Here is a 17,254-nt window from a genome sequence, read left to right as displayed (position 1 = left end):
CTTGTGAAGTTTTCCACACATTCTTTGCTTTGCTGATGAAGTCTGTTTTCATCATTCTTTTTTAAAACCATTAAAACAATGTTGGGCTTGGGAGTGTAGTTCAGCTGTAGAGCACTTAACCTAGCATGTATGAGACTGAGTGCATCCCTAGCACTGGAAAAAAATGTGTAAGAAATATACATTTTCGGTACTGGGAAGATGGTTCAGTGGTAGAGTGCTTGCCTCGCATGCATGAGGCCCTGGGTTTGATTTCTCAACACCATATAAGCAGAAAAAGCCAGAAGTGGCGTTGTGGCTCAAATGGTAGAGTGCTAGCCTTGAAGCTGAAGAGCTAGGAACAACTAATAAACATTATTTGCAGGTTGACTAAAGGTTTAGGTTGGAGTTAGTTTTAGGAAGTTTAATAAAAACTTACTATTCTTGTATCAGGCACATATTCCTGTAATCCAGTAGGAAGATCATGAATTCCAGGAAATCTTTCTCTCTTTTTTAATGTTAAAGATATAAAATTATTTTTGTACCTAACGATGTGACTCTTGTTACACTGTTCATTTTTTTTCTAGATATTTGTTTTATGAATGTTCTTTTCTTTTAGCTTGATAAGGATGACATGGTATACATGGAAGCATATGATAAATTGCTGGAGTCCTGGCTAACTTTGGTCCAAGATGATAAACATTTTCATAAAGGCTTTTTTACCCAACATGCAGTTCAAGTTTTCAATTCCTATATTCAGTGCCACTTAGCCGCTCCAGATGGCACAAGGAATTTGGTAAGTTCTAAGCCAGGTTGTAATTAAAAATCATCAGAGGCTCTGTTTCATTGTACTAGATCTTACCCATTAGTAGAAGATAAAATAGGCTTCTTCAGAAGATTTGCTAGGTACCAAAGTGGTGTGTAAATGAGTTCTTGATAAGTAGTATATTTCTTATTCACTTACCTACCTATATCTTACTAATTGTCCAGTGATAATGAATGGCTTCCTGTATTCAGAAGGATCTTCAAGATGCTGTTTCATTTTAGTAGCTATGACATTCCCCAGGTGGGAGGTGGGTTATAGATACGCAGTTAGCTGTGCTTACCATGTCTACTTTTCCCTCCTTTCTGTTGTCCTCCTTTTGATGAGCACTAGGGAGGCTGGCATGGTTAAAGGAGGCCCTAGATAGCTGCACATGAAGGCTAACTCAGAAGTGCTCTCTTTTCCAGCTATAATACTGAAGCTATTTTACAGGGCCACTAGAAAATCATGACTTCTGGACCATGGTAGTACAGCCCTCACTGTGTCTTTCTTTCATCATAATAGACTGCCAATGGTGTAGCCTCTCGTGAGGAAGAAGAAATAAGTGAACTTCAAGAAGATGATCGAGACCAGTTTTCTGATCAACTAGCCAGTGTAGGAATGCTAGGAAGAATTGCTGCAGAGCACTGTATACCTCTTCTGACAAGGTACACACAGTCCAAAGAAACCCCATGGAGCCAATATTCTCTATTCACAATTCCTGGGAGAGCACTTAAAGTGTTTAAAGACTTTAAACACCCCTACCCCGTATCCCAGCACACTGGACCAAATGGACAGAAACACTCTCATGATTGCATTCTTTGGCTTATACATTTGGAGCCCAGGAACTGCAGCATAGATGGCAGAGAGATTATGGAAAACATGGTATGAGAAATGATTTGACCCGTATCAATAAAAACTTGGAATAACCACTTTTCACATGACTGTTGTAAAACCTTGACTGTTTGTAAAACATTGTTATAATTATGTGTCATAAACAGTAAATCACAGTTCCTATCGTGCTATGAGAACAATTGTGTACTGTAAAATTTATGTATGTATGTTTTTGCGCTAACATCTTAATTTATGTTGTTTATTATGTGGAAGTTAGAAGTGTATGTTTTTACATGTTGAAGTTTATGGATCTGTTGTTTCTTTTCCTCTTTTAGTTTATTAGAAGAAAGAGTAACAAGACTTCATAGTCAGTTACAGCGACATCAGCAACAATTACTTGCTTCATCTGGTTCAAGCACCATTAACAACAAAATGCTTGATGATCTCTATGAAGATATTCACTGGCTTATTTTAGTTACAGGTTGGTTGATTGTTTCTTTTTTGGATATAGTTGCCCATTAAGCAGTTTAAACCTTTAAAAAAGAAGCTCCATATAGTAAAAACTGTAGGTCAGAACTGAGCATTGCAGCACATACCTATAATCCAAGCACTCAGGAAGCAAAGACAGGAGAATCACAAGTTTAAAATCCCATCTCAACCTCTTTGTTCCTTTGAAACAAAGTTCATATCTAATATTAGATGAAATTTGGATGCAACTATTATCTGGCATATACCTACAGATGTATTAAAACAAAAAACACTGCCTAGCATGTATTCACTGTTTATCTCACACACTAAATGGTTATTTAATGTGGATTTTATTTGCTTTTAACATCTTGTCATTTCCCCATCTAACAGATGGAGAAGCTTAGACTATAGAAATCTAGCCCCTAGTCTAGTTATGTTAATAATTTTTGGAGCCAGAATGCAGATCTAGACAATCTTAATTACCACACTATTAGTATTTCCGTATTTAATCAGGAAAGAAAAATCTTGACTTTTGGAAAAGTATCTCTTAGTATTATTTGTGATTTAAATAACAGTAGGATTCATACTAACTTTGCGGATTATTGTATTACTGAAAATTACTAAAAGGTAGTAGACTTAAAACCTATATATCATGATGAATTATAAAATTGGTGAATACAAATTTGTTCTTTGCTGTATTTTTGAGATTTAATTATCTGAGAAATTGAAAGTTTCTTTTCATCAACTTGAAATTTATAGATTAACATTTATAATTTATTTTTACATCAATTTATGCGATGTATATAAATAAATCAAAACTGAAAACATTTATAGTTCAACTTGGTGAATGTAGAGTTGTTAAGTGTTCATTTTTAATTTTTTTTAAACTGAAGGCTACCTCTTAGCTGATGATACTCAGGGAGAGACTCCGCTAATACCTCCAGAAATAATGGAATATTCCATTAAGCATTCATCTGAAGTTGACATTAATACAACACTTCAAATTTTGGGATCTCCAGGAGAAAAGGCTTCTTCCATCCCAGGGTACAACAGAACAGATTCTGTGATTAGGTAATATGAACTCTATAGCTGTGCTCTTGTAATCTATACTGTTTTATAAATTATGAGTGGATGGGTAGATGGCTAGAGGGACTAGGCACGCTGTAAATCAGATAATTGAAAGGAAAGAAAACTTGAAGAAGCCTTGAAATTCACAAGGATGGAAAGTACTCAGTTTTTCAGCCAATACCACTCTAGTGGGAACTGAAAGCTATGTCTGCTACTGAGCCAGAACACCTTTACCATGAATGCTAGAGACATTTGATCTAATGTACTAGAAACACAGTGCTTGTCCCTCAAAAAGCAGTACTGATGTATATACATACACACTCTGAAAGGAAGGGAAAATTTGAGGTTTTAAAAGACCATATGAACATTACCAGCAAACATATGTTCATAAAAGCTAATAAAATTGTTTTCTAGTAGCTTTCTCAAGGAAAACTGCCCTTCTTACCTTATAAAATGAATTTTATTTTATCACAAAAAATTGAACCTTGATGGGCTGGGAAGGTGGCTCACTGGACCCAAAAAACAAAACAAAACAAAAAATTGAACCTTGAGAACTCTTGTCAGGGCAGTGGTAAGACCACACAATGCCTCATAATATTCATGGCAAATTTTCAGTAATTCTTAACTGAAGTCAGAAAGGGTAAACCTGGACTTAAAAATATGCTCCTAAGGGGCTGGGAAGGTAGCTCAGTGGTAGAGCACTTGCCTTGCATGTATGAGGCCCTGCATTCGATTCCTCAGCACCACATAAGCAAAAAGATAAAAGCCGGAAGTGGCGCTGTGGCTCAAGTGGTAGAGCACTACCCTTGAGCCGAAGAGCTGAGGGACAGTGCCCAGGCCCAGAGTTTAGGCCCCACGACCGGACCCAAAACACAAAAAACAAGAAACAAACAAACAAAAATTCTCCTAAAAGTAGATTTGAAAGTAGCATTTGGGGGTAACAATGCTCGATAGGAAATGTACTTGTTACCTTACTCATGTAACTGTAACCCTCTGTACAATAAAAAAAATATTAAAAAATTTTAAATTATACATATGACTTTATATAAAGTGTTCTGGTTGCCCCCCAAAAAAAGGAATAAAAGAAAGTGGCGCTTTACCTTTCAGTATCTTCCACATTAAATTTAGATTGTACACAGAAAGTCAAATAGCGGTGGTTTTTGTCACTTGCAAAATCTGTAACTCTGAGTTTTTCAATGCAAATATATATGAATATCATTTAAACCCACATAATATAAAAATATCTAGGAAATGTTTAGGACTCTTATTTCCTCTTTTGGCATATTCTTGTGTTTGCAATAAAGTATCTGCTTTTAACATTTTAATCTTCCTTTGATTACTATAATCATTGGAGTTAGTATCTGCAAATAAGTGCTATTGTTTGGATTCATTTCATGGTGAATGTTAATTTGAAAGACTATTTTAGAGTTCTGTCCAATTATCTAATCATGGTCATCTTTGCCTGGGTAGTATCATTAGGAATGCCTTCCTTGTATTTTAAATGCTTTTCAGTTTTTTCCACTCTCAGCTTGTCATTGGGGAAGCAAACATTTTTTTTTTGTATCTGAGAGCACAGACTATGGAGGGTTGGACCGACAAAAATGACCAGTGTATTTATCAAAAGAATGAATGTGAAATTGGCATGTGGGAAAACCGTCTTTTGATTGACTAAAAACAGTTTCCATTCTTGAAGAAATTGCCATTTCACAAAGAATTATTCGGACACTATTGTATACTAAGCACTTCAGTTGAGCATTTGGAGAATATAAGTGAACAAAGCCAGTAAAATTCATTCCCCTTTTTGAGCTCCCTGAAAGAGAGATGATCAGTTTTAAAATATGATACGTATATTAGGTAACAGTAAATGTTCTATGTAAAAAGACAATTCAGGAAGCAATTTGGAATGGCCCTGGGCACAACTGGCATGTTGAAGCAACAGCAGGAATCCTGTTTTGGGTGAAGCAGAGGGAGTTGGTGAATAGAATGAAATCAGGTAACATCTTCAGGCCTTTGGAATATCTCTGAGTTAAGTAGGGTGTCGTGGAGGTTTTGAACTAAAGAGTATCTTACAAGATAAAGAGTTTACTGTGACAGTTGCACTGAGAGTGGATGGTGGAAGTGGCAGATCAGTTATGAAGTGATTTCAATAATCTAAGGGAAGATGACAGTGTTCAAACCAGAGTGGCCGTAATGGAGAGCTTGAGAAATGAAAGTGTTGTTTGACCTAACATTGTTGGCTTTTGGCTTATGAAATATGTTCCAGACTGATTGAGCAGACTGTGGAGTATAGTTTTAAATAGAAACTTGAGTAGAATTTGGATATTAACCTTGGAATTATTTACAATTAATAATATTTGGTCAGTTTCTTTGTTTTCTCTTTTCATTGGGATGTGATGATTCAGTAGAGGAGTATAAAGATACCTAAGTGTACCTAATCTACTAGCAGAGGGAAGATGTTATTTTGACTGCTACTTGAAGGATGAAAAGAAGGCAAAGCATTGGGGGAGGGGAATGAAATCTGGCCTGCATGCCATGTAATGCCCACAAATCATTTGTTACATGATAGGACAGAAACATGTTTTTAATCAGCTGCCTAAGGCATGTCTCCCTGTATTAATAACTTTGTTTTGTCTTTGAATGATACTATAATATCCAAATGGCCCTTGGCAGGAATAAGGTTCCCCCACCCCTGATAAGGCAGTGACCATAGGAGAGGTAGAATGAGAAAACATTTGGCTAGTGAGTGACTGACGGATCATGGAGTGGAAGGGCACAGATGGTGAAGATCTAAGGCAAGGAGAGAGGCTGTGGGTGGGGCTTTCACGGTAGGAGTGAAATGGGGGATCTGCCTAAGATAACTGAACTTGGGCCCCTTATTTTAGAAGTATGTGATTTGTATGGTATTTCTTAGGGAGTGCTCCATGTTGGATATAGGAGGAAAGGAAGGGTGAAGAAAAATTCTCTTTGGGGACTCACTGGGTCTGCCTGACACATCTTTTATTTGCCTTTTGTTTTCACATGAATCATTGGTTCATACATGTAATCCTAGCTGTTCAGAAGGGTAAGATATGAGGATAATGGTCATAGCCAGCTCAAGCAAAAATGTTTGTGCAACTCTTTTCTCAAATTAACAAAAAAGCCAATAAGATATGAGGATAATGGTCATAGCCAGCTCAAGCAAAAATGTTTGTGAAACTCTTTTCTCAAATTAACAAAAAAGCCAATTAGAGGCATAGAGGAAGTAGTAAAATTTTAGCTTTGAGCGAAAAGGTTGAGTGAAAGAGACTGTGAGTTCAAGTCTTGATACCAGCAAAAAGGAAAAGTCCTGAGCTCTTATAATTCCATACCTTACTCTGGAGACTGTCAGGTGCAATAAAGCCCAGAGTGCCAGGTGGCGAGGCAGTTCTGAATATTCACTGTTTGATGTGTAAGTAGAAAGCACAGTACTTTGAGGAGGCCCCAACCTAGTATGAGCTAAGAGATTATTAGGAATAACTTTTTTATTGTAGATACTTCTGATTTTTGTCTTACAACTTGGAAAAAGTTCAATAATTGGATGATCTTGCTGTTTTGAAAAATACTTTCTAAAAATGTTAAGTTTTATTAGTGTTTATGTCTGTTAAAGTGAAAAATAGCCAGGTGCGCCTGTAATCCTAGCAACTCTGGAAGCTGAGATCTGATGATCGTGGGAAAGAAAGTCCCTGAGGCTCTTCAATTAACCCCCAGAAAACTGGAAGTGGTGCTATGGCTCAAAGTGTAGAGCATTAGCTTTCAGTGATAAAGCTCAGGGATAGTGTCCGTGCCCCATGACCAACAATAACAAAAAAATTATGCAAAGCTTTGGCTCATTCTGGTGAATAATAATAATTATTCACAAATACATGAGCTTTAAGACTAGCTGTGTTACCCTCAAGACATGTACTTTTTGTTTTTAATTAATTTGGACTTTGAACTTGGGTTTGTACTTGCTTGGCCTGTTCTCTTATCACTTGAGCCATACCTCTAGCCTTGGTTTTTGCTGGTTATTTTGGAGATGGAATCTAGCAAATTTTTCTGCCCAGGCTGGCCTCAAACTCTATTATCTTTCAGATCTCAGGCTCCTCCAGATCTCAGCCTCCCTGAGTATCAAGGATTATAGACATGGACCATCAGTACCCAACATCAACATTTTTTTATTTTCTAATAATTTAAATTGTGTTATAGCTCTCAGTGGTGGCACATACCTGTTATTCCAACTGCTTGGAAAGCAGTGATTGATTGAAAGGATTATATAGTTTGAGGCCAGCCCTGTTAAAAAATGATACTGCCATCTCAACCAACATGCTAGATATGGTGGCACACACACATGAAGGAGGCATTAGGTAAGAGATTGACCCTAGGTGAAATGCCTGAGACCCTGTCAGAAAAATGACTGAGAAAAAAAAACCCAACAAGGTCTGGAGGCATGGCCCAAGTGATAGAGTGTGCAACCTAGTACTATAAGAATAAGAAATAAATTTGTATGTGTTAAGTAATTAGAATAATAACTCAATCCAAAAACAATTTAAAATAAATTATTAGAATCATCTGAAATTTTTATAAATTGCTTTATTGTGTCAGATGCTAGTGACTCACACCTATAATAATTCTAATTATGTGGGAAGATTGTGGTTCCAGGCTAGCTTGGACAGAAACTCTGATAAGATTCCATCTCAGATGAAATAAGTTGGTCATGGTGCCATGTGCCAGCATTTCAGCTGTAATGAGATGTGAAACATTGGAAGATGTGAAACATTGGAAGACTGTGGTCTAAATGTGTCCTCCTGGCAAAAAGAAATGAAACCCTATGAAAAAATAACAGCAAAAAATAGACTGGAGATGTAGTTCAGCAAGTGTTTGCTCAGCAAGCACAAGCCATCAGTTCAAACTTCAGTACTGAAACAAAAAGGTCATCATATATAGGAATTTGTGTTATAGATATTTGTATGGTCAGTTTTTAGAATAATGTTCTGTGCAGAAACGAAATACAGTAAGAAACAACTGTTTTGAGTGCATATGTGTGACTGTTAGAACACTATCATGATTGAATTCTAGTTAAAGTTCTTATAAAGTTTTATTTTTAATTCTCTTAGGCTAGAAAAGATATATCTTATTGGCAAACTTTAAAATGTCACCATGAATGAAATATGAGACCATTGAATTACATACTCCTAAAATTTTGAAAGTTTGGGCACTGGCATATATGTATAGAAAGAAAAGAAGATGGGAACCTTAAAACCTTCTTTACTTTAATGAGGTCCTAAGAAGAAATGGCTGTCATAAGGAAAGGGAAATGGGGAATGGGAAATATGGTCCTGAGAAGCCAAGGGAAGGAGCTCTTTACAAGGGGCAGAGCAGTCAGAAGAGCCAAGTGCTTCCAAGACATTATATTAAACTTCATTCCAAGGAGGTTGCAGTCTTGAGAGCAGTGGGAAAAGGAACCAAGAGCATTTAGTTCATTTAGGTAGGCAATCTTTTACTAGGCCTGCCTCCCTCCTTCCCTCCCTTCCTCCTTCCATTCGGCCCTTTTCCCCTGCCCCCCTGTAGGGCTGGGGATTGAACCCACGGCCTTGTGCACAATTAAAAAAAAAATAACATTAACCGTTACATTAATTAGGTAGAACTACCAGACTTGGAGTTATTTACCTTGTCTTGCACCAAACCAGTTCCTTTATGATATAAAAACACAGATTACCCACCGGGGAGTTGTAAGGAGTTATACAGTTGTAAGGAAGTTTGGCTTGTAGAATTTTTCACATTTCTCTACTTTGAATCTGAATATTTAGACAGTAATGTTTGCACATGTAGTGACAACTTCAGTAGAAGGATGGCCTTTGGTATTCACTCAAATTCTTTGATTTGTCACTATGGAAGGTGACAGAGTTGAGAAACAGAAAAGGACTTTTAAGAAAAACAATATGGTTAGTCAACCACTAAACCAAAAAAAGAATAAATGACTTGTGTTTTGTACCTACAGGCTGTTATCTGCTGTTCTAAGAGTTTCAGAAGTTGAATCTCGAGCAATAAGAGCAGATCTCACTCATCTACTAAGTCCTCAAATGGGCAAAGATATTGTTTGGTTTCTAAAACGCTGGGCTAAAACGTACCTCCTGGTGGATGAAAAGCTATATGATCAGGTCAGAATATAAGCTTCTTTGGGTTTATGATGATGATAATTGTAGAAGTGGAAATGTCTTCCTAGTTGATTTTTCTCACAAAATAGAACTGTTTTAGAGCTGGCACATCTTCCATGTTGAATAGAACTGAGGACTAGAGTGTTGTTGTATAGCTTTTCATGGAGAACAGTGGCTTGCTTCCTTTTAATCAAAATTAAGATGCAGATTGTTCTTTGAAATAGATATAATACAAGTGGTTTTCCTTTTTTTGCATTTGTTTAAAATATATTGTTAATGTAATGTGAAAATAAAGTTGGCAGAAAAATTACAACAACATAGTGGATGAATTAAGAATATCTTTTTTGGACTCAGGGAAATTAATTATAAAATTCATGTAGCATACCACAGTACTACTTCAGATCCAGAGGCTTATTTCAGTGTGATTTTTGTGATTCTTTTTTTCAACTGGTCTTTGTGACCTTAACAAAATTTGTTTTCTCTCTTCAGGTAAGTCTGCCATTCAGCACAGCATTTGGAGCAGATACAGAAGGTTCTCAGTGGATTATTGGCTACCTCTTACAAAAAGTCATCAGTAACCTCTCAGTCTGGAGTAGTGAACAGGACCTTGCAAATGATACTGTGCAGCTCCTTGTCACTTTGGTGGAAAGGAGAGAAAGGTAAGACCCATTGTTGGAAAGAGACTGTGTGTGTGTTACTACAGGGACTTCAACTTGCACACCAGGCTCATGCTTATAACCCTAGCTACTGAAGAGTCTGAAATCTGAGGATTGAGGTTTGAAGTCAGCCCAGGCAGACAAATCTGAGAGACTCTTCTCTCCAAAAAGCCAGAAGTGGAGGTATAGATCAAGTGGTAGAGCACCTGCCATGAGGAAATACAATGAGACCACAAGGCCCTAAGTCCAAACAACAAAAACAAACGAGCTTTTTTTTTTTTTTTAATTTATTTTTGTTTATGTGGTACTGAGGAATCAAACGCAGGGCTTCTTACATGCTAGGCAAGCACTCTACCACTAACCCTGAGCTTGCTTTCTACTGGTAAATGATTAGAGATTTGGAATGGTTTTGCTTTTTTAATTTTTTTTGGTACTGCAACTGCCAGGCAGGTATTCTACCACTGATCCACACCTCATTTTTTTTTTTTTTTTTGTGCTGGTTATTTTATAGAGTCTGGCTTTTTGCCCACTTTTTTTTCAACACTTCAGTGGTGCTCAGTGATGTGTTGAGAATTCCCCCTCTCCCCCCCGCCCCCCCCATCTTATTTAGAACTCCTGATCTCAGTTTCTCAGGTAGCTAGATGTAAGCACGTTCCACTGCCCTCACCTATTGGTTGAGAAAGGAATCTAGTGAATTGTTCTTGCCTTCGTTGGCTTTTTAATCCTCCAGATCTCAGTCTTCCAAGTAGCTAGGATTATAGTTTTGAGCCTCTAGGCCTGTGGAATGGTATAGTTTTAAAACTATATCATGCTGTTTTAAATGCATCTGGGGCTATCCGTTATTACAGTGGAGGATGGATGATTGTTCAAGGATTGTGGCGTCAAATAATCTTACACATAAGTATTATGTAGCTTTAAAAACACTTTCATATAGATTTTCTCATCATTTAGTTTTCTCTCTTCCCTCCCTGATGCCATTTATTTTGTGTGTTTTGTTTTTGTTTTTGTTTTTTTTCCAAACAGGTTCTCACTATTTAGCTCAGGCTTGACTGGAGTTAGGATCCACCTGCCTCAGCATCTCAAGTAGTAGATGCACTACTATCCTCAGCAGTTAAAAATCTTGCCTATTAGCCGGGCGCTGGTGGCTCACGCCTGTAATCCTAGCTACTCAGGAGGCTGAGATCTGAGGATCGCGGTTCAAAGCCAGCCCGGGCAGGAGAGACCGTGAGACTCCTATCTCCAATAAACCACCAGAAAACCGGAAGTGGCGCTGTAGCTCAAGTGGTAGAGCGCTCGCCTTGAGCTGAAGAGCTGAGGGACAGCGCCCAGGCCCAGAGTTCAAGCCCCGTGACCGACAAAAAAAAAAAAAAATCTTGCCTATTTTAAAAATGAAAACAATACTTTAAACTCTGCTGTTACAAAGTAAAATGTTTATTGCTTTCTACAACATATTTGAGAAATGATGGATGGGATTTTACTGTTGCCATTGACAATTATTTATTGAATTCTTAAAATTTACTTACTTTGCACTGTCCTGAGTGCTTCATATTTGATCATGGTATCGGTCTCAAGCATGAGATTGATCCCTGTTTTATATATTAGTGAGATTAAATTTTAAAAATTTATGTTGGACAATTAGGCAGGTTTGAATATAAACCTGTATGACTTCAAAGTCTAGGCTGACTTCACTACACTTTACAAACTAAATCCAGCCAGATGCGGTAAGACTGATATGGTTCGAGGTAGTCTGAAGGTTGAGGTGAGAAGACCACAAGTTTGAGGCCAGCCTGAGCTACTTAGTAAGATCCTACCTCACAGAAAAATTTATTAGCCCAGCTCTGGTGGCTCATGCATATAATCCTAGCTATTTAAGAGGCCAAAAATGTGGAGGGTTGGGGCTCAAAGCCAGCCCAGGCAGAAAAGTCCACCAAAATTAACCTCCAAATAACAAGCACTAGCTGGGTTGATGATATACTTTAAGTGGAAGAGCACCAGCAGAGCAAGCACGAGGCTAAGTTCAAATCTTGGGGAAAAAAAGAAATGGGGAAAGGAAGGGGAAGATGGGGCAGAGGGACAGAAAAAGAGGAGAAGGGAGACAGGAAAGGGAAGAGAAGGAAATCAGAGAGGGAAGAAATTTAGTTTTTTTTAGCATATATACATAGAATGAAAGTAATCCATGTTATATTTTGTTATTTCTATCTGTAGGGCAAACTTAGTAATTCAGTGTGAAAATTGGTGGAACCTAGCTAAGCAGTTTGCAAGCCGAAGCCCACCTCTTAATTTCTTGTCAAGTCCTGTGCAGAGGACCCTGATGAAGGCTTTAGTCCTGGGAGGTTTTGCACACATGGACACAGAAACCAAACAACAGTACTGGACAGAGGTAACAGCTCCCTTTCAAAAAAATCATTAGCTTAACATTAGTTATACAGTGGGTAATAGTGTGTTCCAATCATTCTTTCCTAAGTAGCCCTTTCATGTTTTATGTTTAGCCATATATATACATATATATATATATATATATGTGTGTGTGTGTGTGTGTGTGTGTATATATATATATATATATATATGTACATGAACATATATGTGTGTGTACATGTGCCTGAATGTGTGTGTCTTTTAGGTCCAGCTTCTGCATATGATCTCCACATAGGATCCTCCTGGTCCTGGGACTTGAACTTTGAGTCTGGGCACTGTCAATGAGCTCTTGTGCTCAAGGCTAGTGTGCTACCATTTGATCCATAGCTTCAGTTCCAGCTTTTTGGTAGTTAATTACAGATGGACTTTTCTACCTCGGCTGACTTCGAACCATGATCCTCAGATCTCAGCCTTCTGAGTAGCTAGGATTACAGGTGTGAGCCACCAGCAGCCTAGCAATATTTTTGAGCTTGGCCTGTCTTAGTATGGTATCCTCTTAAGTTGTATCCACTTTCCTGCAAATGTTATGATTTCATTTTTATTTTTTGGCTATTAAACTTTCTGTATGAACATTATGTCCAGGAGCGGTAAAGTCAAAAGGAAGGTCTTCTTTTAGTAGTTTTAAGGACCCTTCATAGATTTCCATACTGGTTGCACTAGTTAACATTCCCACTAAGTGTATGAGAGTTTCTTTTCCCTCAGCATCCTTGCTAGCATTTGTTTTGTCGATGGCTATCTTTCTGACTGGATTGAGATGGAATCTTATTTGCATTTCCTTCCTTCCTTCCTTCCTTCCTTCCTTCCTTCCTTCCTTCCTTCCTTCCTTCCTTCCTTCCTTCCTTCCTTCCTTCCTCCCTCCCTCCCTCCCTCCCTCCCTCCTTCCCCCCCCCCCCTTTCTTTCTTTCTTTTCTTTTGTCAGTTGTGGGCCTTGAACTCTGGGCCTGAGTACTGTCCCTCAGCTCTTCAGCTCAAGGCTAGCGCTCTACCACTTGAGTTACAGCACCACTTCCAGTTTTCTGGTGGTTTATTGGAGATAAGAGTTTCGAGGGGTTTCCTGCCCAGGCCAGCTTTGAACTGTGATCCTCAGATCACCGCCTCCTGAGTAGCTAGGATTACAGGCTTGAGCCACCGGCACCCAGCTTGCATTTCTTTTATGACTTAAAGATGTTGACATTTTCTTCATGTATCAATTAGCCATTTATATTTCTTCTCAAAAGAATCTGTTCAGTTTGCTTGATTATTTATTGGTTGGATGGCTCTTGTTTAATTTTTGATTTCTTATGTTTTGATTGTTATTGCCAGAAAATCATCTGTGGAGGCATATGCATTTTAGCCTACCTTTTCTGTCCTTCCTTTTGAAGAAGTTGAAGCTTTTTTTCTTTTTCTTTTCCTTTTTCTTTTTGACAAATTAAGAAATGTTAGGCAAAGGGTATAACAAGTGGTAGAGTACTTGCCCAGCATATCCAAGATTATAAAAAATTATGACAATTATATTAGTGAGACAGTCTCCTGCCTTGAACAGGTAGATGCAAGCTGCAAATTAGTTAATATATTCATTTGCTCTAAACTTTGTGGCTTATTTTCTCACAGTTGTGGAGATGGGAAGTCTGTGAAATTAGGTGGTGGAGTTGTTAGCTCCTGAGTACTGTAGCTTTTGGTGGCTTGCTGACAACCTTTGGCATTCTTGATTTGTCCACATATCACATTGTATTTGCCTTCACGTTCATTCATTCTCTTGGTGTCTTTCTTGGGTGGGTATCTGCTTCCACATTTTAAGACACTACATTGCCTTGAGGACTCACCCTTCTCCATTATGATCTCAACTGACTACACTTTCAGTGACTGTTCAAATAAGGTCACATACTGAGGTGTTAAGAGACAGATGTTCACATAGGAATTTGAGGAGGACACAATAATGCCACTAGGACATATTACATAGTAAACATTAAACCAGGAAGCAAGTGTTTATGCAGGTTCCTGCCTTCTAGGCCTTGTTAGACTTTATACCTAGTATTGTGTGGAAAAGAAAAGAGACAAAGGTTTTATAACTGAGGGCAGAGGTTGGCGCAATTGTTTACTTCCATGGCTCTGTACTCCAAATAAGAGTACAGTCTCAATTGTTTACTGTTTGGCTTTCTATTTATAAATGTTTGCTAATCCCTACTGTGGAGTCTTTCTTTTTGTGTTAGTCCTGGGACTTCAACTAAGGACCTGGGCTCTGTACTTTTTTTTTTTTTTTAAGGGCCAGCACTCCACTTCTATCCTACTGTAGAGCCCTTATTTTATTTTATTTTTTATTTTATTGTTGGTTGTGGGACTTGAACTCAAGGCCTGAGTACTGTCTCTGAGCCTTTTTGCTCTAGGCTAATATGCTGCCATTTTGAGCCACAGTTTCATTTCTAGTTTTCTGGTGGTTAGTTGAAGATAAGAGAGTCTTACAGACTTTCCTGCCTGGGCTAGCTTTGAATTGTGATCCTCAGATCTCAGCTTCCGGAGTAGCAAGGATTACAGGTGTGAGCCACCAGTGCCCACTGTAGGTCTTAATTTTGTTATTTAAAAAAAAAGGTGTTTTTTTTGTTTTGTTTTGTTTTGTTTTTGCTAGTCACTTGGAATGTGATAGAGGGAAGTGGCAGAATTCCAAGGGTGGGATTGAGATCATATCTCATGAGTTGGTGTCATTTCTTTGTATCAGAAGTTACGATACCGCTCACAATTGGGGAGTATAGCATGCTGTCTGTGTTGTTCTGCATCCAACAATTAGAGATGTTTTGGAAGGTGAACACTCATTCCTGTTGAAATAAATAGCAGTGTGTTTAGAAAAGCTACTGCTGTACTTTGTTAGGTTCTTCAGCCACTACAGCAGCGATTCCTGAGAGTCATCAACCAGGAGAACTTCCAGCAGCTCTGTCAGCAGGAGGAAGTCAAGCAGGAGATCACTGCCACACTTGAGGCCCTGTGTGGCATAGCGGAGGCTACCCAGATTGACAACGTAGCCATTCTTTTTAACTTTTTAATGGACTTTCTTACCAATTGCATTGGGTTGATGGAAGTTTACAAAAATACCCCAGAAACTGTCAACCTCATTATCGAAGTTTTTGTTGAAGTTGCACATAAACAGATATGCTATCTTGGAGAGGTAAGTATATTCCAGTTTTCTTCCTTTAAGATTAAAGCTCTTTAAAGGTATAATAAATTGACACCTTGACTTCAAATTCAATGCATGCTACCCAGAATGCTTTTGTTTCTCTAAAAGTTCTTTCATGCTTTTCAAGGAAGGCATATTAATATAACTTCTTCCTCTAAAATTTTAGTTAGTAAAAGCTGATAATTTAAACTTAAATATTCTATGTTCTTTCTGTACGCCTAAATATTTTTATATTAATACAAACATTAAAGGTACTATCAGAATTAGAGTAAATTGAAATTGTTATTCCCTGAATAACTTATGTGTATTTTCTTACAGTCCAAAGCTATGAACTTATATGAAGCCTGCCTTACTTTGTTGCAAGTATATTCTAAGAATAATTTAGGGCGGCAAAGAATAGATGTTACAGCAGAAGAAGAGCAATACCAAGACCTACTCCTCATAATGGAGCTTCTTACTAACCTTCTGTCAAAAGAATTCATAGATTTCAGTGACACAGGTAAAGCATAGTGTGATGGTTTTTAAACATCTTGTGTTTTGGGTTTTTTTTGTTTTAAGGAAAAAGGTTGAAATCTCACAAGGATATTTATGACACAAATATAAGATAGACTGAAGTGTGAGGGTAAAGACCAAGAGCCTTTCCTATTTTTGGTCTTTATTTTTTAAAATTTTTATTTTTTGTTGTTATTTGAGAATAATTTATACTCCCATTTATTGAGTTCTTTTTAAATGCTAAGCACTTTCTCACAATGAGATGAAATGGTACCACAGCTGTCTTATTTAAGTGGCCCAGTCACTTGCCACTGGAATTTAGCTGGTAAGTTAAAATAAAATTCATTCTGACATATGACCTCATTCCCCTTAGTTGTACTTCATCCACTCCTCTATGTCCTCTGAGGTGGTCACCCAGCAAAACCTAGCACGTTGAAGAAGATAGCTTGGCAAGCCCCAAGTTCCAGTTTGCAGGCCAACGTAACTTGATAGTTATGTTAGTTATGGTGTGGGGAGAGTCAGTGCCATTAAAATGAGTATGATAGAGACCTTTCAGAACATTTCAAGGATATGCTTCTAAGTATCCTTGGTGCCTGGCACACTGTAGGTAAACAGATAACCATTGCATTATGAATCTAATTATGAAAATAAAACCTCATTATTTTCTATCGTTCCTTTTTCGGGGGGATAAGGGGGGCTTGGTGGTAGGGCTTAAACTCGGCCTGGGCACTGTCCCTGAGCTCTTCAGCTCAAGTCAAGCTCTCTACCACTTGAGCCACAGCACCACTTCCGGTTTTCTGGTGGTTTATTGGAGATGAATCTCACTGACTTTTTTGCCCGGACTGGCTTTGAATTGTGATCCTCAGATCTCAGCCTCCTGAGTAGCTAGGATTACAGGAGTCCTTTTGTGACTCTTTTAGCTAGCTGCTTAACTTTGTTTGGTCTATAATTTGTTCTCCTAATACCAGACAGGAGGAACTTGTAGCTGCCCCATAAGCATGGTAGTGGAACAGGTTTCTTACCCCCAGTGCCTTTAATAACTCTGGCTGTATGCTACTCCACATTTTACAATCTAACCTGTTTCCTTAATATTGACATCTCGGATATTTCCATATTTGCTGTTGTAGGCAGTGATGCAGTAAGATTATAACCCTTCATCATAATGCTTGCTCTTTTTTTTTTTTTTTTTTTTTGTCGGTGTGGGACCTCAACTCGGCTTGGGTGCTGTCCCTCTGCTCTTTATTTT

At 38.0% G+C, this 17,254-nt stretch overlaps 1 protein-coding gene across 3 annotated transcripts in view; it reads left to right on the top strand.

Moving 5' to 3' along the window:
• Xpo4 (exportin 4) overlaps positions 1-17,254 on the top strand; it is a 112,942-nt gene that overhangs the window by 88,451 nt on the left and 7,237 nt on the right. For all 3 annotated transcript variants that reach the window (XM_042685327.1, XM_042685329.1, XM_042685328.1), the window contains exons 10-18: positions 596-772; positions 1,304-1,446; positions 1,948-2,093; positions 2,974-3,151; positions 9,144-9,303; positions 9,790-9,959; positions 12,162-12,336; positions 15,214-15,507; positions 15,835-16,015. In XM_042685327.1, coding sequence (XP_042541261.1) covers positions 596-772; positions 1,304-1,446; positions 1,948-2,093; positions 2,974-3,151; positions 9,144-9,303; positions 9,790-9,959; positions 12,162-12,336; positions 15,214-15,507; positions 15,835-16,015 — 1,624 coding nt within the window. The remainder of the gene's footprint in view (positions 1-595; positions 773-1,303; positions 1,447-1,947; positions 2,094-2,973; positions 3,152-9,143; positions 9,304-9,789; positions 9,960-12,161; positions 12,337-15,213; positions 15,508-15,834; positions 16,016-17,254) is intronic.

This window comes from Dipodomys spectabilis, unplaced genomic scaffold, assembly GCF_019054845.1.
Source record: "Dipodomys spectabilis isolate Male_0828 unplaced genomic scaffold, ASM1905484v1 ptg000095l, whole genome shotgun sequence".
In the NCBI taxonomy this organism is placed as follows: domain Eukaryota; kingdom Metazoa; phylum Chordata; class Mammalia; order Rodentia; family Heteromyidae; genus Dipodomys; species Dipodomys spectabilis.
Note: the sequence above shows the minus strand (reverse complement) of the source record. Positions and strands in the feature narration are given on the sequence as shown.